Source organism: Rana temporaria, chromosome 4, assembly GCF_905171775.1.
Source record: "Rana temporaria chromosome 4, aRanTem1.1, whole genome shotgun sequence".
Taxonomy (NCBI): domain Eukaryota; kingdom Metazoa; phylum Chordata; class Amphibia; order Anura; family Ranidae; genus Rana; species Rana temporaria.
Window position 1 is genome coordinate 96489094 of NC_053492.1, and position 23217 is coordinate 96512310.

General features: G+C 41.8%; 1 protein-coding gene across 1 annotated transcript in view; it reads left to right on the plus strand.

Annotated features, from left to right (window-relative positions):
- The window catches only part of EIPR1 (EARP complex and GARP complex interacting protein 1), a 311377-nt gene that overhangs the window by 195588 nt on the left and 92572 nt on the right, over positions 1–23217 (plus strand). Inside the window, exon 5 of the mRNA XM_040348665.1 lies at positions 14714–14813. Coding sequence (XP_040204599.1) covers positions 14714–14813 — 100 coding nt within the window. The remainder of the gene's footprint in view (positions 1–14713; positions 14814–23217) is intronic.

Consider the following 23217-nt stretch of genomic DNA (forward strand, 5'->3'; position numbering starts at 1 on the left):
GTTACTACCATGTAAAGGTTACAATACAAGCCATAGACTTTAGCTCATGAGCGACACCTAGTGGATTGTCATTGATGATGTCCATGCTCTGGTGCTAGTCTCAATTACATTATGCTGGTCATATGACTTTACGGTTCACTATTATTATTTTATAAACGTCTCCATTAATAGTTTTTACTATGTATAATTTAGCTGGCCTTTATACCAGGAACCGTACGTTTGCCCGTTTTAAATATAGTGCTCGTTATCCTCTACACACGTTTTCTATTGCCGAGCTCTAGAGTGGTTTATGCCCCCTCTAGTATGTCTGATGTCCATTAGATCACGGTCTACAAGAAAATGGCCGCGATGAGACTTCCTGTTTTTCGGTTATATAAACAACAGCCACATTACCAATCAGATTCCCCAGACGAAGACACGTGGTGTCGTAACGCGTAGGAATTGGAGGACGTACACCCGGAGTGACGTAAGCTGGCGATTCAAACGCCGCCTGTTTGTTTCCTCGTTGCACTTTTATTTTTCTTTTAATGTAAGTGCAGGTTTTTCCTCAATAAACATATTTTACCTGCACCAAACGTTACCTCACTATGGGAGTCCCCTCTCTCTCTCTCTTATAACCCACATCATCCATCTGGTTTCGAGGAGCATCTGTCCCAATTAAGGAAGGATCCATCAGATCAAGAGAGGAAACATCAGGGACCACCCATAGAAGGCTGCGAGTGACCTGTACATCAATGCCCATTTAGGAGGGCTGAGAGGTAAGAGTCCCGGGAGCTCAGCCAGGGATCTGGTTTATCTTCTATCGCACGGCCGTGCACTCACACCATAGAGCTGGTGCTCACCTTCATCCAGTGCATTCAGAATATCTGCCCTGACAGCTGATTTGTGTTTACTATTGGGATTGAACTTCCATTCCGGTTTTTTTGCACAATATTCTTTATATATTTTTGCACATTCGCCTTATGAGTATTATATATTTTGGACTCACTATTCACTATTTGAGTATATATATATTTATATTTGGACTCACTATTCTCTTTGCATTTAATACTATATGCTGATTATTTGTCAGCTCTTACATTTATCTTGTTTATGTGATATCACTATTCCATTAGTGTGATATGTTGCGCAGAATCACCATTTATTTATATTCCTGTTTTATGTCATGTAAACATAATTAGGTTTTGCTGCACTATATATTTTTGGTGGATTCACTCATTTAGGATCCATTTTAGCGCAAAAGCACTTTTCACTTTATAACACTCAGATAGCCAAAATGAAAAAGAGAAATCACCACTCTGGGATACTAATCAGAAAGTCTCCTCACCTGATCCAAAGCCACGGGTGCTGGCAATGCATGGTATGATGCAAAATGAAGGAAAAACATTCTGGACAGCCGCACTCCAAAAATAAATTGCTTTTTTTTTTTTAAATAAAAAAACACACAAAAAGCATGCCACAGCAGACGGGGTAAAAAGCTGACACGTTTCACACCAAACTTTAGTGCTTATTTATAGCTTACTCAGATAGCCAAGCCTTGATCTGAGCCTCAGTCTGCCATATTAGAAACCACAACCAAGACTCATTGTGAGATCCTATATCTGAAAAGGAAATTGGTAACAAATGCTGAATGTAAATACAACCAATGAGCTCAAACCTTTTAACCATATACAGTGTTCTTACTGAACCCCATTAGAACTGAAGCAGTTAAAAGGGTTCCTCAACCCAAAGATCCTAATTTTAAAACCTTGTACTGATTGGGACAAATGCAATCATAACTCACTTCCCACAATTATTATGAATACAAAAGGGGATGGGAAAGAGATTTTTTATATCTTAGCCCTCTAAATAGGGACCCGTTTGTCAAATACAAAAAATAAATACTAATAGGGGATTAATACAACGTATTCTTAATAAGAGAAGTATTTTTTGGTACCAAATGCCCCACGTACCCCCATATTATACTACACAAAATCTATAAGGATCATTGTCTTGCCCCTGGGTCGTCCTATTGTCAGCGGTATTTAGTGTGTTACTTCCCAGGTGGGCAAGTATGTTGATCATTATCTCCAGCCCTTGGTGCAGTTGATGCCATCATATATTAAAGATACAAGATATGTTATCAATTTATTGTCTAATCTCAGCCCAAAGAGAGGGCTGTGGTTGGTAAGGGCAGATGTGTCCTCTTTTATACACGGTCATACCTCACCGCCTAGGCCTTGAAGCTTTTAAATTATTCCTAGATAGAAGTTCTAGAGTTTTTTTGAGGCTTCTTGATTTCATTATGGAATTACTAGAATTTGCGGCAACACACAATTATTTCTGGTTTGATAACCAATTTTACCATCAAGTCAAAGTGGCCATGGGGGAGAAAAATGCCCCTAGTTTGGCGAATTTGTTTATGGCTAAATGGGAGGAGGACGTCCTCTATGCCCAACAGACCTCAGGTGGTCCTATGGGCAAGATATATAGATGACATTGTCCTCATTTGGGATTGCAGTGAGGTAGAGTTACATGGGTTTATGGAACAACTGAACAGTAACAATAGGGGGATTGTTCTCAACTTTGAGGCCAGTAAGGAAGATATCACTTTTTTTTAGATTTGAGGATTTTGATAAAAGAGGAAAGATTTGTTACATCAACTTTCTTTAAGCCCACGGATAGAAACTCTTATATCCCCTTAGACAGTTGCCACCATGAGTCGTAGTTGTGATCGGTAACCAAAAGCCAAATGATATGAGTTTGATTCACAGTCAACTGTTTTTTACAATAGATTTATGAAAAAGGGCTATAATTCCAAGTCTCTTAGGCCGCGTACACACGGTCGATCCATCCGATGAGAATGGTCCGACGGAACGTTTTCATCGGTTCACCACTGAAGCAGACCGATGGTCTGATGTGCGTACACACCATCCGTTCAAAAACCGATCGGGTCAGAACGCGGTGACGTAAAACACACGACGTGCTGAAAAAAACGAAGTTCAATGCTTCCAAGCATGCGTCGACTTGATTCTGAGCATGCGCAGGTTTTGAACCGATGCTTTTGTGTACTAACCAGTGGTCAGCGGTCCATCGGTTCGATTTTAAAGCAAGTTTTAAAATTGTGGTCCGATGGGCCGTACACACGGTCGGTTTGGACCGATGAAACTGATCTTCGGTCCATTCTCATCGGTTTTGACCGATCGTGTGTACGCGGCCTCAGAGATATGATTTGTTCTGTACAAGAGCTGGATAGGGGAACACTGTTGAAGGAGAAATCCAAAGATGTAGATAGCACTAGGTTTTCACTTTACCTTATCACCACCTTTTCTGTTCAACATCAAAATGTAAAAAAAAAACAAATACAGAAACACTGGCATATTCTGGGCAATGAACAAATTCTAAGTGCAATTCTTCCAGAGAAACCCCAAGTTATATTTAGTGGTGGGCATTTTTGAGGGACAAAATAGCACCAAGCGTCCACCTAGGGGAAATTAATGTTTTTTCCAAAATTGCACGGGCTATTATCGTTGCAAGAAGTGTGAGGTGTGTAGCTTTAACAGCTGTAAAAGTAAGAGGGTGAGTGGCTTTACCTCTACAAGGACTTCTCGCTAATTTGAGATGGGGCCATTCATCACTTGTTTCTCCACAGAGGAAGTGCATTTGATTCAGTGCCCATGTGGGCTTCAATATGTGGACAGGACCAAACCTGCCGTACAGGTGTGAATAAAATAACATATCAATAATATCAGAAAGGGTTTTATAAAAACATTATGTGTCTAAACATTCTGATGTGATGCACAATAGGGATCCTTCCAATACCCTATATCTGGGGATAGATACAGTTGTGCTCATAAGTTTACATACACTGGCAGAATTTTTGATTTCTTTGCCATTTTTCAGAGAATATGAATGATAACACAAAAACTTTTCTTTCACTTATGGTTAGTGTTTAGCTGAAGCCATTTATGATCAATAAATTGTGTTTGCTCTTTTTAAATCATAATCACAACAGTAAACTACCCAAATGACCCTAATCAAAAGTTTACATACCCCAGTTCTTAATGCCGTGTATTGCCCCCTTTAACATCAATGACAGCTTGAAGTCTTTTGTGGTATTTGTGGATGAGGCTCTTTATCTTCTCAGATGGTAAAGCTGCCCATTCCTCTTGGCATAAAGCCTCCCGTTACTGTAAATTCTCAGGCTGTCTTGCATGGACCGCACGTTTGAGATCTCCCCAGAGTGGCTCAATGATATTGAGGTCAGGAGACTGAGAAGGCCACTCCAGAACCTTCACTTTATTCTGCTGTAGCCAATGGCAGGTCGACTTGGCCTTGTGTTTTGGATCATTGGCATGTTGGAATGTCCAAGTACGTCCCATGCGCAGCTTCCTGGCTGATGAATGCAAATGTTCCTCCAGTATTTTTTTGATAACATACTGCATTCATCTTGCTATCAATTTTGGCCAAATTTTCAGGGCCTTTGTAGCTCACACATCCCCAAAACATCAGCGATCAACCTCTGTGTTTCACAGTAGGAATGGTGTACCGTCACCATAGGCCTTGTTGACTCCTCTCCAAATGTAGTGTTTATGGTTGTGGCCAAAAAGCTCAGTTTTGGTCTCATCACTCCAAATGACTTTGTGCCAGTAGGTTTGGGGCTTGTCAGTAGGTTGGCGTATTGTAACCTGGATACTTTGTGGCATTTGCATAGTAATGGCTTTCTTCTGGCGACTCGACCATGCAGCCCATCTTTCTTCAAGTGCCTTCTTATTGTGGATCTTGAAACAGCCACACCACATGTTTTCAGAGTCCTGTATTTCACCTGAAGTTATTTGTTGGTTTTTCTTTGCATCCTAAACAATTTTCCTGGCAGTTGTGGCTGAAATTTTAGTTGGTCTACCTGACCGGGGTTTGGTTTCAACAGAACCCCTCATTCTCCACTTCTTGTTTAGAGTTTGAACACTGCTAATTGGCATTCTCAATTCCTTGGATATTTTTTTATATCCCTTTCCTGTTTTATACAGTTCAATTACCTTTTCCTGCAGATGCTTTGACAATTATTTTTCTTTCCCCATTACTTAGAATACAGAAACATTAGTGCAGCACTGGATACAAGGGTCTGTCGGGAGTCAAACTCATTGACCTTTTCTACACACAAATGAAAAGAAAACCGATCACAGGTGAGGGTGGTTACCTTTTAACCACTTAAGCCCCAGACCATTTTGCAGCTAAAGGACCCAGGCCCCTTTTTGCGATTCAGCACTGCGTCGCTTTAACTGAAAATTGCGCGGTCATGCGACGTGGCTCCCAAACAAAATTGCTGTGCTTTTATTCCCCACAAATACAGCTTTCTTTTGGTGGTATTTGATCACCTCTTGCAGTTTTTATTTTTTGCGCTATAAACAAAAATAGAGCAACAATTTTTTAAAAAAATTCAATATTTTTAACTTTTTGCTATAATAAATATCCCCAAAAAAAAAAGATTTTTTTCCTCAGTTTAGGCCGATACATATTCTACATATTTTTGGTAAAAAAATCGCAATAAATGTTTATTGATTGGTTTGGGCAAAATTTATAGCATCTACAAAATAGGGGATAATTTTATGGCATTTTTATTAATATATATATTTTTTTACTACCAATGGCGGCGATCATCGATTTTTTATCATGACTGCGACATTATGGCGGGCACATCGGACACTTTTGACAAATTTTTGGGACCATTGTAATTTTTACAGCAACTAGTGCATTTTTACAGCAACTAGTCACCTCTCCCCGTTCTTCAGCTCTGTGACCCGATCGCGGGACACCGGCGACGATCGCGTCCGTGCGTCCCGCGGGTGTGGTCATGGAGCTTCGGACCGGGCTGCACACTCTCGACCCACAGCTGGGTTGTTAAAGGGGATGTACCTGTACGCCCTTGTGCCCAGCCGTGCCATTCCGTGCGGCGGTCCTTAAGTGGGTAATAGCCATTCAATCCCCTTTTTGTGTCAAATTGTGTGCATGTTACCAGGCTAAAATCACCAGGGTATGTAAACTTTTGATCATGGTTATTTTGGTAGTTTCTGCTGTGATTATGATTTAAAAAGAGTAAACACAGTTGATTGATAATAAATGGCTATAGCCAAACACTATCCATGAGTGAAAAAAATGTTTTGGTTTTATCATTCATATTCTCTGAAAAATGGCCAAGAAATCATAAATTCTGCCAGGGTATTTAAACTTATGAGCACAGCTGTAAATACAGACCCCATTGGAGAGGTAGTTTTATGGAGAAGAAAACTTTGAAACAAGAAATGGCCTGGGTGTAGAGATTAAGAACATATGTTCCTTATGGCCTCATTGTTTATGTTGATGTCAATGCATTTATTAACGATTCATAGAGTTATTTTTGTGTTTGAATTTGAATCGGCCTCGGACTGCCTCTAGATTCCTTAGAAATGAATGTCAGTATTGTAATTCTTAATGGGTAGGAGTTTGCAGTAATGATCACATTTTTGGTGCATTTTTAGTTTCATATGAATGATAACTGGGAATTGAATCAATGGCGGTTTTTGAACCATCCACTAGGTGTCACTGTTGAAATTTTAACACTTCTGGGTAGAAAGTTTTATTTAATATTTTTAGGAAAGACAAATTTTTTTCAGATATTTTTTACGATATCAAAAAAATCTCTTTCCCATCCTCTTTTGTATTCACAATAATTGTGGGAAGGTGAGTTATGATTGCATTTTTCCCAATCAGTACAAGGTTTTAAAATTAGGATCTTTAAGTCAAGGAACCCTTTTAACTGACTCGGTTCTAATGGGGTTCAGTAAGAACACTGTACTGTATATGGTTAAAAGATTTAGGCTCATTGGTTGTCTTTACATTTAGGCTGCATTCACACCTGAGCGTTTTGTCGCCTGAAGCGCGACGCCCCAAAACGCTAGAGGGGAAAAAATACATTATTCTCTATGGAGACGGTTCACATCTCCACTACAAAACGCCTGACGCCGAACGCCTGAAGCCCAAACATTTTCTGGACCCTTTTTTGTCGCTCGAATTTGGGTCTTTGGGCGTTTTACATCGGTGACCCTAGACCTGTAAAAAACGCTGCGTTTTGTCGCGGCAAATCACGGTAAAAACCGCTGCGTTTTGTCGCGGTAAAAAACGCTGCGAAATGCTACGCTCAGGTGTGAATGCAGCCTAAGTGTGTGTTACCCATTTCCTTTTGATATATAGGATCTCACAATGAGGCTTACTTGTGGTTTCTAATATGGCTGACTGAGGCTCAGATCGAAGCTTGGCTATCTGAGTGTTGTACCTTATGTGTATATTCAGACCGAGGCTTGGTTGTTTGTGTAGTGTATAAAGTGTGGTGACTCAGAGCACCGCCCGTGCCCATGTATATCGATTTATAATCAAACGTGTGGGTCGGAGCGACGCGCTGACATCACCAATCCTACATGTGCCCTAGAAGGATGGGTTTGTTTTGTGTGCCGGCCGACGCACTCATATTAAAGGCGCATTTTATCAGCGGCAGCCGTAAGTACAACATTTTATATTTCTAAATATGTTTTAAAAGAATTTTACACTATGTGGAGCACTTTGTTTTTTTGGCGAAATTTTTCATACCCAACACAGTTCCAAGGGGTGGTCCGGACCTGGAGAAAGGCCTTGGCTGGGCTAAAGCCACAAGTGCTAATGATCCCTTGTAAGGCTGGATTCACACCTCCCTGACTGGGGGGGGGGGTCTGTGCTGATTGATTATCAGCACAGTCCCCCCGAGGATGCCCACTCAGGTCCACCAGGGATGCCCACCACTGATGGCCAACAGGTATGCCATCCATGGCAACCAGGGATGCCAATCAGTGCCCACATATGGTAATTGGTGCCCTAATATGATGCCAATCAGTGCCACCATATCAGTGGTGTCTATCAGTGTCACCTATCAGTGTCCATCAGTGCTACCCATAAGTACCCATCAGTGCAGCCTTTCAGTGTTGCCCTATCAGTGCCCATGAGTGCTATCTATGAGTGCCTATCAGTGCCGCCTATGAGTGCCTATCAGTGCCCATAAGTGCAGCCTCATCAGTGCCCATCAGTGAAGGAGAAAACGTATTTATTTACAAAATTTTATAACCAAACCAAACCCAAATTTTCAGTCTTTTTTTATTTGTTTAGCAAAAAATAAAAACCCCCAGAAGTGATCAACACCACCAAAAGAAAGTTCTATTTGTGGGAACAAAATGATAAAAATATTGTTTGGGTGCAGTTTAGCATGACCACGCAATTGTCATTTAAGAAGCGATAGCGCTGAAGGCTGAAAATTGGCTTGGGTAGGAAGGGGGGAAAGTGCTCAGTATTGAGGTGGTTTAACAAATACTGGTGATATTTGGATTCAACCATGTTGTGTTTAAGATCAAAAGCTGGGTAAATGCTGTCTGGATATCTGTCATAAGGAAGCTTGAGACAATAAAGTTGATCAAAAGCATAATTTGCTAAAACACTGTGTTCCATTTATTTTTCTTATAGAAATAAATCTGTTTCTACTTCTTTTTTTTTTTTATTATGTTTTCATCTTGGTTCTGCTGATTCCCCCAACCTCTTTTAAGCAAAAGGTCCATACTGTATACTTGCCTTTGTTCCAACTGTCCGATGTCCGCAATGTCCCTCATCTGCGCCAGCACCTTCTCCCCAGGTTCTTCCAGGTGCCAGTCTTTGGCTGTTTTTTGATTGGTGGTGCAGATTGACGTTGCTCCCATGAATATGCAGCGAGTAGCAGACTACATGCCTGCAATCCAGCTTCAGCTGCTCCTCATCGGCCTGGACCGGTTTTCTGGTAGTGACACCAGTGAATTTTGCAATTGCTTATAGGGTCACCAGGAGAACATGTTGACAAGATGACAATGCAGGAGTACATTTGGGACTAGGACTAGAACTAGGACTTTCATGGCAGGATCACCTGAAATTATTTTAATGAAAGCTGCAGATTTAAAAAGGTTGAAAGCAATTTTTGAAGCGATCTTCTTTCCAATGTACGTTAAATGCTCTTGCTATACTGTTTTAGGGTTGTCCCGATACCAGTATCGGTATCGGGACCGATACCGAGTATTTGCGGGAGTACTTGTACTCCCGCAAATGCCCCCGATGCCTGAATAGAATACTTGCCCGCCGCCGCTGCCGCGTTAATCAGCGTGCGGGGAACATTACAGGCAGCTTTCGTTTGAATAGTTGTAATCCCCGCCGTGCCGTGTATAGACGCTCCCCCTTGCTCGGGATTGGACGGATCTGTCCAATCCCGAGAAAGGAGGAGTGTCTATACACGGCGCGGCAGGGATTACAACTATTCAAACGAAAGCTGCCTGTAATGCACGCTGATTAACGCGGCAGCAGCGGCGGCATCATCATCATCTACTAGGTATGGGGGACATGGCTGGATATATGTGGGGGGACATGGCTGGATATATGTGGGGGGGACATGGCTGGATATATGTGGGGGGACATGGCTGGATATATGTGGGGGGACATGGCTGCAATATGTGGGGGGACATGGCTGGATATATGTGGGGGGACATGGCTGGATATATGTGGGGGGACATGGCTGGATATATGTGGGGGGACATGGCTGGATATATGTGGGGGGGACATGGCTGCAATATATGGGGGGACATGGCTGGATATATGTGGGGGGACATGGCTGGATATATGTGGGGGGACATGGCTGGATATATGTGGGGGGACATGGTTGGATATATGTGGGGGGACATGGCTGGATATATGTGGGGGGACATGGCTGGATATATGTGGGGGGACATGGTTGGATATATGTGGGGGGACATGGCTGGATATATGTGGGGGGGACATGGCTGCAATATATGGGGGGACATGGCTGGATATATGTGGGGGAACATGGCTGGATATATGTGGGGGGGACATGGCTGCAATATGTGGGGGGACATGGCTGGATATATGTGGGGGGACATGGCTGGATATATGTGGGGGGACATGGTTGCATATGTGGGGGGATATGGCTGGATATATGTGGGGGGACATGGCTGGATATATGTGGGGGGACATGGCTGCATTTGGGGACACATTTAAAAAAAAGTATCGGTATTCGGTATCGGCGAGTACATGAAAAAAAGTATCGGTACTTGTACTCGGTCCTAAAAAAGTGGTATCGGGACAACTGCCATCTTGCAGTATATACCTGCACATTATGGCAAACCTACCTCTCTGTTTTCCCTTTTTCCAGCATTGGCAATTCAGACCTATCCCCTGCTGATCTGTCTACTGCCAATTCTTCCTTATTCATGTTCCTCCCCATTGGTTATCAGCCAGCCATTTATGAAGTAGCTCCTACACATGTGCATTTCATCTCCATTCTGTAAAATGCTGGGAATGGGCCAGAAGCGAACACTGCAATATGCATGCATGGCATTGAGTGTACAATTTAAAAGAAATAGCTAGAAGTAGGAAGGCTTTTTAGAACAGGGATACAAACTCTCTTCTGCCAACAAAATATAAAAATTCATTATCCTCTGTAAACAAATTTTTTGGTAAAATTCATATTTTTTGCATAAGCTCTGACTGGCTCGTGACTGAGTTCCTTTTAAACTGCATCATGTTTTCTCTCCTAAAACTGCTTCCAAGATTTTATTTTTATTTTTTTATAGCCTGAACAGCTCTGCTACCTCCACAGGACATAGCACAGCAAATTTTGGTGACCTATATAGAGATGGGGGAACATCATGTCTGCATCTGGTTAGAAGTACCCCAATAAACTGAGACGCTACATCAGTGGTGTTTTTCTCCCTGTGAAGTGTGCCGTTGCTGATGCTGTTAAAGGCGGAAGAAGAGACTGTTCTGTTTAAATGCATAGACTAAGCACAGCAAGACGGAGAGAGACAGCAGGCACTAAAATCCTTTGCAGGAAGATAAATTAGAGCAAGAAAGCACTCAGTGGAAATCCTGTGAACAGCATCAGCAGCATTTTCAGGAGAAAACAGCGGCAGCGAGAACAGCCTGGCGGGTTTTAAAGGTCACATCATCTTTCGCAAATTATAAATCAGTCAGAGGGAATTAGCCATCCAGGATGCTCTTGTCTTTCCACAAGAGTGCTTTCCTGCTGCAGTGCATTAAATTAAAGAAAAAAAAAAAAAAGCCATCGGTCGGCTGGATAGTCAGCTGATCCACAGACAGAGCAAGCAAGCTGAGAGGAAATGTGGAATGTTCCATCTCACGCAGATTGTGGGAGGGCAGTACATTTACCACAATCACAACCTTAAACCACACCCCTGACCACAGCAATTTTTTTTTTCATTTCAGATGGGCCAGCTACCCAGTTATTTTCATTGGTATTTGACTAAGTTTTCTGGGCAACTGTCTTTAGCAGTGCAAGGATAATGAAAAGCTTTTCCTGGGGAAGTGTATGCATTTATTTATTACAGGTATATACATAGCGCCAACAATTTTTGCATTACATATATTACATTTTCACCAGTCCCTGTTCTCAAGGAGCTTACAATCTAACATCCCAACCTTACATTGATACATACAGTGGGGAAAATATTTATTTGGTCCCCTGCAGTATTTTAATCGATATCAACCAAAAATGCAGAAAAAAAGCACATGATACAAATGTTATAAATTGAGTTGCAGTTCAGTAAGTAAAATATGTTTTTGATCCCCTACCAACCAACAATAATTCTGGCTCCCACAGACTGCCTACAGTATGTGCTCATTGTGGTACACAGATTAGTCCTGTCAATTTAAGAAGATGCTCCCAACGACAACTCATTATGTCTATAAAAGACACCTGTCCACAGAGTATCTTTCTCAATTCAAACCTCGACATCATGGGCAAGACCAAAGAGCTCTTAAAGGACATCAGGGACAAGATTGTAGACCTGCACAAGGATGGAATGGGCTACAAGACCATCAGCAAGAAGCTTGGTGAGGTGCGCGTATGCTTGTCTTGTAAGATGGACGCAAGATCTCCTTGCTCTGGTCCCCATCTCCCCTTCCAAGGCTCCTGCTCCGACAACATCTATTGCCACAGACGCTATATCGGACCAATGCTGGCGTGAATGTGGCCCCCGGGGCACACTTATACACATATATTGGGAATGTCCCCGGATCAAGCCCTATTGGGAAGACATTAAATCCCAAATAAAAGAGATCCTAGGCCTAAATGTCCCTCTGTCCCCGGTCCACATTCTCCTACGTGTCCCTCAGATTTCGATTAGTAGATGCCACATCTTCTAAATGCGGCCAGACGTTTACTACCAATCTACTGGAAACAGCCCCGAGATCCTACAAGGGAGGAATGGATTGGTAAGGTAAATGACATTAGAGAAGCTGAACATTAAATAGCAACTTGTAGAGGTACCGTGGAATGCTTCAACATCATATGGGTTCCCTGGATGGCTATGTGGCTGACCCAGGGCATGTAGCCTCTAGTCTGGACCTGGCATTGTTAGAGCTGGCAGAACCATCCCTTAGATCCCGTGTGGGCAGTGGCGCTCTGACATCGTGAGAGGCCCCCTCTGCTCCCACTGGAGGTGGCCCGAACCTGGTGTGGCTCGCTCGGTGCAGACTTGAAGACTCCACCTTAAATCGCAGGTATGCTCCCGCCCTCCTCCCGCTTTCTTTTTCCTCCTCTCCCCCACCCTCCCTTTTTCTTCTCTCTCTCCCCCTAGTTTTTACTATCTACAGCCTCCTTGTTGCACGGTTTCAGGCTTTTATTTACTTGTCTTGCACTAACTGGACTTATGGCCATAGTATCTTGTTGCTGCATTGGGGACGGCATCTTTTTCCCTCCCAGCACCAACTGTTTGTTTTAGGCACTCCCATACTGGGCGGTGTGCTGGGAGAGGTTTGATGGAGGCTGTCCTGGCTGTCCTTTCAAAGGATATGGATTACTGATATGTTTTCCTTTTTTCTTATGTTCGCCTCTCAGTCTAGTCCTCAAATACCTGAGTTTGCTATTATATGCTAACTTGTTCTATAAATAAAGATTTTACAAAAAAAAAAACAGGGCCCGCAATGGCAGTCACTAGGGGAACGTACCCAGATTCATGCCACTGGCGTCTCAATGAATACCTATTGCGGATTCCTGAAACCAAAGATCGACTAGTTTTTCCAACTTAATGATGGTAGGGTGTCGGAGACCACCACCCTATGGGAAGCCCAGAAGGCTTTTTTTTAGGGGTGAATGTATATCTGCTGGTTCTCGTCTAAAACGGTAGTCCAATCTCCAGAAAAAGCTGTTACTTGACCAGTTGCAAACTGCAGAGATGCACTTGCTCCTTTCCCCTACGGTGGAACGTTTATGTTCTTTTATTAAGTATTAAGTCTTTAGATATGAGTAGGATCTCAAAATCATACCTGATTTCCCTCTCCAATCAGATGGCACTCCAATCTATTGCCCTCATACTATACCCAAATTTTTTTTTGTAACCATGGCCAGATCTGTGCCTTGCCACAATTCTGCCTCTGAGCTTTTCAGGCATTTCCTTTGACCTCATGATTCTCATTTGCTCTGACATGCATTGTGAGCTGTGCGGTCTTATATAGACAGGTGTGTGGCTTTCCTAATCAAGTCCAATCAGTATAATCAAACACAGCTGGACTCAAATGAAGGTGTAGAACCATCTCAAGGATGATCAGAAGAAATGGACATCACCTGAGTTACATATATGAGTGTCACAGCAGAGGGTCTGAATACTTAGGACCATGTGATATTTCAGTTTTTCTTTTTTAATAAATCTGCAAAAAATGTCAACAATTCTGTGTTTTTTTTCTGTCAATATGGGGTGCTGTGTGTACATTAAAGCGGAGGTTCACCCGTATATATTACTTTTTTCCCTTAGATGGATGCTCGTTTTGTCTAGGGGAATCGGCTAGATGTTTTAAAATATGAGCCGTACTTACCGTTTACGAGATGCATCTTCTCCGTCGCTTCCGGGTATGGGCTGCGGGACTGGGCGTTCCTATGTTGATTGACAGTCTTCCGAGAGGCTTCCGACGGTCGCATCCATCGCGTCACGATTTTCCGAAAGAAGCCGAACGTCGGTGCGCAGGCGCAGTATAGAGCCGCACCGACATTCGGCTTCTTTCGGCTACGAGTGACGCGATGGATACGACCGTCGGAAGCCTCTCGGAAGACTGTCAATCAAGAAGGAACGCCCGCTCCCGAAGACCCATACCCGGAAGCCGACGGAGAAGATGCATCTCGAAAACGGGTAAGTACGGCTCATATTTTAAAACAATAAGCCGATTCCCCTAGACAAAACGAGCAGGAATCTAAGGGGAAAAGATTAAACAATTAATAAATGGGTGAACTCCCGCTTTAATGAGAAAAATATGAACTTAAATGATTTTAGCAAATGGCTGCAATATAACAAAGAGTGAAACATTTAAGGGGGTCTGAATACTTCCCGTACCCACTGTACATAATCTAAAGAGAAGCATCAGACACCTTGAATAGGCATGAATTCATATTTTTTTCCTATTGCTTTTATTGTTGAGTTTATGCATTACATTGTATCTCTTTGGAAACCTTCTGCTGACTTTTCACATGCCTCATATTGAAACGTAATTAGATTTATTTGTGTGCTCATTTGTTTGGTTCTTCTTTTATCTCGCCTTTTTGCTTTGTCTTCTATATACACTTTATAAAAACATGTCTTGCATAGTTTTGTAACTTTATTTATAGTATGTATCCCTCTCATATTTCCTCTAGTGTTACCTGGGAACCTCTAGGTGATGGTAAGAAAGTGATGTCTCTGGGTGACAGCAATCTTATGATCTGGGACTTACAAGAAAGCTCTAGTAAAGCTGTGGTAAGTCAAATAAAACTGGGAATGTTGCTTTCTCTTGTTGGGTTAAAGGACTTTGTTATCTAAATTTGGAAATATATAAAAGTGTATACATACATGCATATAACATATAGGCAGTGCAAAGGTCTTTGTGTCTTATAAATATTTTGTACATCCAATCTTAGTGTTTGAATTTGCCATGTAGACTTAAATTTGCATAGGGCACAATGTAAGTTTTACTCTCACTCAGCTCCACTGTTCATTATACACTATTTTGTCAAAAGTATTGGGACCACAAGAAGATGATGATTACCTTAGGTGATTCCTTCGAAACACGTTATCCTCTACCACCTGGCTCACAAGTTGATGCATTATAGACTGACTAATACGGCATCATGTGATGTTTTTTGCTATTGGATCATTTGATGAGCTTTTATCTAACTAATTTTGTGAGTATAATACTTACCACTTTTTATCAATAAAAACAAGGGTTTAAGGATAATGCACTAGGTTAGTGCGCCCTCTCTTTCTTCTTGTGGTTTCAGAATACCAGACTCACCAGTCTTTAGAGGGCAGCAAGGCTTGGCTTATTCTAATAAACCAAGATGGAGACCTAACACACCTTGTCTGGTCGGTTTTACTCCCAAGCGCAGGAGTATTGGTGTTTGTGTCTAAAAGTATTTAGACACCTGCCTTTACACGAACATGAACTTTAATGGCATCTCAGTCTTGGTCCGTATGGTTCCATATTTAGTTGGCCAACCCTTTGCTTCTCTAACAGCCTTGCTTTGTGCACTGGTGCGCAGTCATGTCGGAACAGGAAGGGGCAATCCCCATACTGTTCCTTCTAAGTTGGGAGCATGAAATTGTCCAAAATGTCTTGGTATGCTGACACCTTAAGATTTCCCATCACTGAAACGAAGGGGCCAAGATCAACCCCTGAAAAACACCACGCCATAACCCCCCTCCCCCACCAAACGATTTGGACCAGTGCACAATATGCATTGCTGTTTGCTAAGGGCCCCCAATGAAGTCTGGATTTACAAATATTCATTGCATGGCCCTGCATATATTTTACACAGCATCTCTTAGCTCAGAAAAGCAGGGGGCAGGGGTCTGAATTCTCACACTGCAGAGCTCAGTGAGGAGAGCTCTGACCCCTGATTGGAGTGAAGGGACACACCTTCCTCACAATACAGGAGTACATGCACAGCTTGGCTTTCAATCACATTCTGCAAGCTGGAGCTCTCCTCCTTCAATTATCTCCTGGAGTCGGGAAAAGAAGTGAACCATGTAGATAAGAGGAACAGAAGATATACATCACACTCAGTGATTTGGATAGAGTCAAGTACACAGTATAGAAGCATGTGCTTTGTTAAAATTTTACATCTACAACCACTTTAAAGGAGTAAAATAAATGTTTGGAGATAATCAATTTAGCAATGTTAAGGGAATTCTGGAGGATACCTATGAATACGAAGCCGGAATACCTGAGATTTTATTTTTTAGTCTGCCCCAAGGCTAGATCTTATATTTCAAGACCTCTATACCAATGTATCTAAAAGTTTTTAAAAGCAGAGCTATTTTAATTTATTAAGTTAATGTAACTTGTTGACATCATGATTTTAAGGTGCCCATAGTTATTAAATGACAGTTTCCCACAGCTCCTCCTTCTTCCTCCATAGTCAGAAATATAGCTGTTCATAAAACTACTGTGTAAGGTAGGAATAGGCCAACAAGCCAATTTGAAAGGTGCCATGCTATGTATTTGCACACTTTCACATTCGATACTCATGACAGTGAGGGTGTACAAAGATGTAGTGGTGATACACAGCTTCTAATTGTACATGTGTATACACTAAAGATTATCTCCAAGTAGTTGGCTAAATACTCACCTGATATACAGCTGTCATGGTCAGCAGTCAGGCTAGGAGACCAGTAGCTAAAGCAGTAGAAAGGTTTGCAACAGCCAGCGTGATAGACAGACTCACCCAAGGTGCAGGGTCTAACTACTAACCTGTGTTCACCAGAGCGCCTGATGGTGAAGATGGGTGTTTCTGCATGTTGGCACCAAGTTGCGGTCCTCATGTTTGTCCCACCAGGAGATGTAGCAAACATATCAGATAGGCATCAGGCAGAAGCATAGTCAGTAAACAAGCCAAAGCTTGGTAACAAGTGGTTGCAGTTTGGGATCAAGCAGATGCATAGTTGAGGATCAAGCCAAAGTTCAGTAACAAATGGTAGCAAAGATACGGATGGCAGCAGTAGTGACAAAAGCGAGATATTGGCCAGAGCACAATAATCTGGCAAACAGGAAGTGGAGAGACATGGCTTAAATCAGGAAGTTCATGGGAGCAGCAAAGGATCCAAGAGAAACAAGACATAAGGCAAGGCTGTCTAAGCAATCGGGCAGGAACCTTTCTAGCATCTCAGGTGGTCCAACGAGAAGGGTCACTGCCAGAGGTCCTGGGTTCGGTTTCAGGTGTAGGCCCTGGCCTTAACATGCATATGAAAAATGTATTACTGCCCAAAGATTTGTAATTTTGTTTAGCCAGTCTTGTGATCCATGCATTCCTACCAAATAGCAAAGCCAGATCAATAATCTCCCTTTTCTTTTCAGCTGTTAAAGTGGTATTAAAGCCAAAGACAAAATTGTAAAATATTGCAGCTCATGTGGTGGCTGCATTATTTTTTTGAATTTTTTCCTTTACTCGTACCTGGGGTCCTAAACACTGCTCTTCAAATACACCTTTAAATGGTTATGTGTATATGGTAACAGAATAACATGAAGATGTTTTTTACAATAGAAAAATCCTGAACGCCTGTGTAAGCAGTGTTTTTTTAGGCTCTGTGTGCATGAGGTCTAACTTTTGACCATTACAAGCACATTTGTCAGACCTAAAGTGGCTGTAAACCCTTATCTATACCTAGTGAAGTGACTAACCTCAGGTGATACATAGAGGTGAAACTAATTATCCTACATTTGTCCTGTACATCCTTAAATTCAGAGATGAACATACATTTTCACTGACTCGCAAAGCAGGGGGCAGCGGGGGCTGCAGTTACACACTGACAAGAGCTCTGAGAGTTGATTGGAGGGGGAGACACACCCCCATTCACACATACAGAAATCAAACTGAGGCTGTCACTCACAGGCCGTGTGCTTCGAGATCCCTCCCTTGTCACCTTTTTAGCTTTTGGTGTCAGGAAAACTTGTCTGAACTGAATCATGCTGATAGAGGAACTAGACCGCAAAGAGAAATGAAACTTGGTGCTTTGGAGAGAAGCAAGTAAACGCTATAGAAATATGTGCTTTGTTCAGGTTTCACGTTTTGAGGTTTGCAGCTATTTTAAAGTGGAACTAAAGTAAAGAAATACAATTACAAACAGTCTGGTCCTTTATGGCAGGTGAGGCAATATATTTTCTGCATTAAAATATAGTTTGCTCCCTCCTGTTCTCAGTTTTCTGCAGGTTGTACACCGAGCTGTGCATGCATCTGATTCTTGCACAATGCCAGTATACCAGGATGACTGTAGACTGGCCTCTGGAATAAGCTGGGAAGAAGATGCTGGTAAGTATCCCTGCCTTTAGTTCCACTTTAAATGGTTTGTCACAACCCTCTAACTGCCAATTCGACTGGCCAAAGGAAGTTGAAAAATACATACTTCCTGACTGGATTCCCAAGAGAAAGTAAAGGTGGGAAAAAAGGCTTAAAATAAAAAGAAATGAATGTAGGTGCCACATCTAAGGTCTGGTAAGCTGAAATATAGTACAATTTTGTTTTTGCATTGAATACTACTTTTAAGTATTCTTGTAGCCAATTTTACCTTAAAAATAAAAAAAATGGGCACCACCAGGTGCCTCGAAGCAATGCCACCAGGTGCCTCGAAGCAATGCCACCAGGTGCCTCCAAACAATATTGGTTTCCTTCCAGAACACTCAGGGAGCCTGAAAGAATAAATCTGATCTACATGTTTTAAGTTTAAATATGTTTGGACCGTGCTGGTCAGGCTTTGTGCTGCTCAGCCATTCACAGGACACTTTGTATTCTATGAATCTCCACAATATCCACCCCAGCCAATCAGAGAAAGCTTTTAAAAATGCATAGAATACAAAGCTTCTTGTACATCACTTAGCAGCATTCAGCCTGACTGATTTTGTTTTGGGAGGAGGACTGGAAGTCTCCAATCTGCTGCCAGAGCACAACGCTGTATGCTGTGCTGAGGCTACATACAGTTTATACAGCGCACACAGCCAATGCATCTGTTAGTGTAGTAAATAGTTTGTTTTTTCCAGCCTGGTCCAAATGAACTTTTTAAACTTCACTAAAACATGGAGATCAGCTTTATGTATGCAAATACAAAATGTTTGGCGTCATCATGTTAGCTCACTCCTCTCACCTATTGCACCTTCCTTTTGGTCAATGATGAGCCAAGAGAAACATGCTAGAGGTAAAAAGGGTTGGACATTTTGAAGTCACTATTTGCCCAGAAGAGCACCCTGAGTTTGTTCTCCCAAGGCACCCCAGTTGACGAATACAAACAATAACTTTAAAGAATATGTTCACCTTTAAAAAATAAAGAAAAAGTGTACAATTTTTTTTTACATAAAAAGATGTGCATTTCCTTATTTTCTTTTGTAGGAGCCTGGAACGCATTGTACCCATGATTAGCAGATTGCGGGTGCAGTGCAGGGCTCCTGCAGACTGTCAGTGTAAACTGTCTACTAATACAGGAAGGCGGTTACACAATGACAGGAAAAACCACAAACTACCTAGAGCGCTCAACAGCACCCTGGTAGTTCATAAAGAACTACAAGCCATCGGCCACAAAGGATATCGTAGTTGTAGTTCAATCACAGAACTTGGCCATGCTCTTTTCAAATAGTGACAGCGGGTGCGTGGAGAAGATTCACTGCCTGCTGTTGTAGTGACGGGAGATCGAAGAGATGTTGCAGGAGCGGAAACATGTTAAAAATGGGTGGAACATATTCCCAAAGGTGAACTTATCCAAATGCCAGAAGGTGCTTGCTATTGCATTCTGGTTTAACAACGCAGCATTTGCTACAGGATTACTTCACCCACTTGCTGACTGCCCTATAGGCAGTTTTACTGCTACAGGGTGACAGCTGTGCACAGAATCATGTATATACGTGATCCTGTACTTCTTCCTGCTCAGCCATTCTGGCTGGATGTCCCAGGAAGTCAGGGCTTCCAAAGTATTTTAAAACAGAGTGAGCAAGCATGTTCAAATTCTAAGCTGGTATAGACGAGTGGAATTGTCGGGATACCGTGGAGAGAAGATTCGCCTGCAGGTTCATCAAATTCCATTCAAGGCCCTGGCGGGGTGATCAACCACAGACGTTACTGGCCCCTTGAAAGGCCTAGTACTGCTGGTAAGTAAGGATGAGCTCCAGCGTGTTCGCATGGTACACGTGCAGAGCCCGCCAGGAAGTCTGCACAGCGCTGCGCTAATCACAGCCAGGGAGACATTGTCCCGATGCTCGGCTGCAGAGATCGGGAAATGTCTGGAGCTCATCCTTACTGGTTACTGGTAAGCAGGAATTTTCTATTTTCGGTGGTGGTCTTTGTGGTGTCTCGTCACTATCTGGAGTCAGCTTGATTGTGTGTCACTAGGAACTGAGATCCATGTGTTTGAATATTGTGCAGGATTCCTTCCGTTTCTCTTTGCACAACCATACCTTCCTATTTTAAGGGGACTGCATCTTTCATCCGTTGATGTTTTAAGTGCACTTCTTTCATTATTTTATGTATATGTGTTATGTCTTTTTCAAAATTGTCGATCTTTTTTCTTTATACCACAAAAAAATAAAAAAATGTAGTGGTGATCAAATACTACTAAAATAAATTTCTATTTATGGGGGAAAAATTACATACGTTTTATTGTGTGTTTTTGTGTACAGCGTTGCATGACCGTGCAATTGTTAGTTAAAGCGACGCAATGCTGTATCACAAGAGCTGGAGGTGAAGATTTAATTTTTGTTTATGATCAGGATCTCGTGTTGTTTTTATAGTATGTTGGTATTGTGTTGGTTATTATTTGGGATGGTGTTAGAGAAAGTGGTGTATGATATGCATTTGGTAGTTTAATTTTCTGTTATTTTAATCTGTATTTATTCTATGCAGTATGGTGGAAAACCAATATAAGGACAGTTTAGTTACCTTCATTAGCTGTGTTTTACTGTAAATTTAAGAATTTTGCAATTCACAGTTGATTGAAATTGTTTTTTTTTTTTTTTAAATCTTGAGGTCCTTTTATATAAGCTATAAATGCACGAGAACCTTACAAGGGAGTTGTGCTTTTAAACAATATGAGTTTATGCTGTGTGACCAGCTTTGTTGTAAATAGCGCCTAGTGGAGTTCTTTAAATGAAGACACAAATGGCACGTATAGGATGTAAAAAAAAACTAGTGTCATCCACAGCCTGTTAGTAGAATACAAGCATCTGTTCCGGTACCGCTCTCTCATATTATTGTAAACATTACACTGAACATCATAACCGTGACGTAACCATAGCAACCATAAAATAAACAGATGGCAATGTTACTGACTTTAGAATCAGCCACTGGAAACATTTAGCCCGATATATAAAAACTGATGATCAGGCCGAGTGGAAGTCTTATCTACAGGCAGGTGTTATTTTTGTAGTGCAGGTGAAAAAAAACAGCTAGTATCTTCTTGGTAGAAGATACCAAGTTAAGATTTACAACTAATGTCAAAAATTGGCCCTGTGCCTAAGAAACCTACTATGTCCAGTTTGAATACTTATCCTCCTGCGACACCTATGCCAAATGTAATGAAATGCTTTGAAGAAAAAGCTTTTGCAACATTTTAAAAGAAGGATACCAGTAGGGTTAGATCCCTTTCCATTTACATTCTGGTCAAAAAGGTCATCTGAGAAGGCCATTCATACTGCCCTTACTCAAAAATAATTATTTCGAATTTCTGCTTGTTGGGGACTCAGGTCTGCTTTTCACTCTATTTCCCCAATGAAACTTGTTTCTAATCTTTATTGGGCTTGGGGTCCTTAATCAGCAATTGGATTTTTTTAATAAATAGGCCGCAGGTTATTAAAATTGGTCACTGGAAGAAGAGAGGAAAGATCCCTGGTGCCGCACGTCTACCGAGTCTTAAGCCTGGTACACACGATCGGATTTTCATCGGACAAAGCGTAGGACTTTTGTCTAAAGGAAGTTGGCCAGGAACTTGTATTGCATACAAACTGCAAAGAATTGTCGGCCAACAAATATGCTTCTGAGCATGCGTGTTTGTACTTTGAAGTTTTGTCCGATGGACTTGTGTACACACGATTGGATAATCTGACAACACACAATTGTTAGCAGACAATTTTAAAGCATGCTATCCCACATTTGTTGGCCGAAAATCCGACAACAATTGTGCGATGGAGCATACGAACTGTCATATTTTACGACCATCGCCTGTCATCACACAATTCCCGCTGGATAATCTGATTGTGTGTACAAGGCTTTATGGTGGTATGATAGAGACAGCCTGGGCTCCCGCCAAGCACATACCACCATAGGACTCCATGGATGTGCGGCACCAGGGATCTTTTCTCTCTTCTTCTAGTGACAACAGGAGCTGGGACGAGCTCCATCCCTTGCTGGCACACTAAACAAACAATGGGTCACAATAAAAATTGGTCAGTAGTCTTTTTCTGTGTTATTTTTAAGTACAGGTACTCCACATGGATGTGTGTTAACCCCACTATCATTTACTTTGTGTACCTCTGATTGTGCTACTCATTATTTGAGCGAAATTGTATCATTAAATTTGCAGATGACACTACTTTTGCAGGCAGGATAAGACATATTGATGAGGCTCTATATCGGGCAACAAGAGATAATTTGTAGAGATGGTGAAAGGAAAATGACCTGCAGGTAAATTTGAGTGAAACTAAGGCAATGATCATAGACTTTAGAAGGAAAAGGGTTGTGGTGGGGAATCCCAGTAGTTATAGATGGAGAGGGGTTTGAGGTGGTAAATCGTTTTGAGATTTTGGGTACAATATTTACAGATTAACTTTCATGATCCATAAGGTTTGGTGGAAAGAGTACAGCAGTACTTTGGGGAGTGTAAAGAAAACTGGGTGGGACAAGAAATGCTGCTTGCTTTCTATGGGAATGCCAAAATGACAACAGTGTAGACATAGTTTTACAACTACAAGAAATGTCTTATCTCTGTGCTTGCCAACAAGGGTTTCTCCACCAAATACTAATGCTGCATACACACGATTGGAAAATCCGCCAAGAAAACTGTGGATTTCTTTCCGACAGAATGGCTCAAACTTGTCTTGCATACACACAGTCACATCTAATTCCGATCGTCAAGAACGCAGTGACGTACAACACTACGGCGAGTTGAGAAAAATTAAGTTTAATGCTTC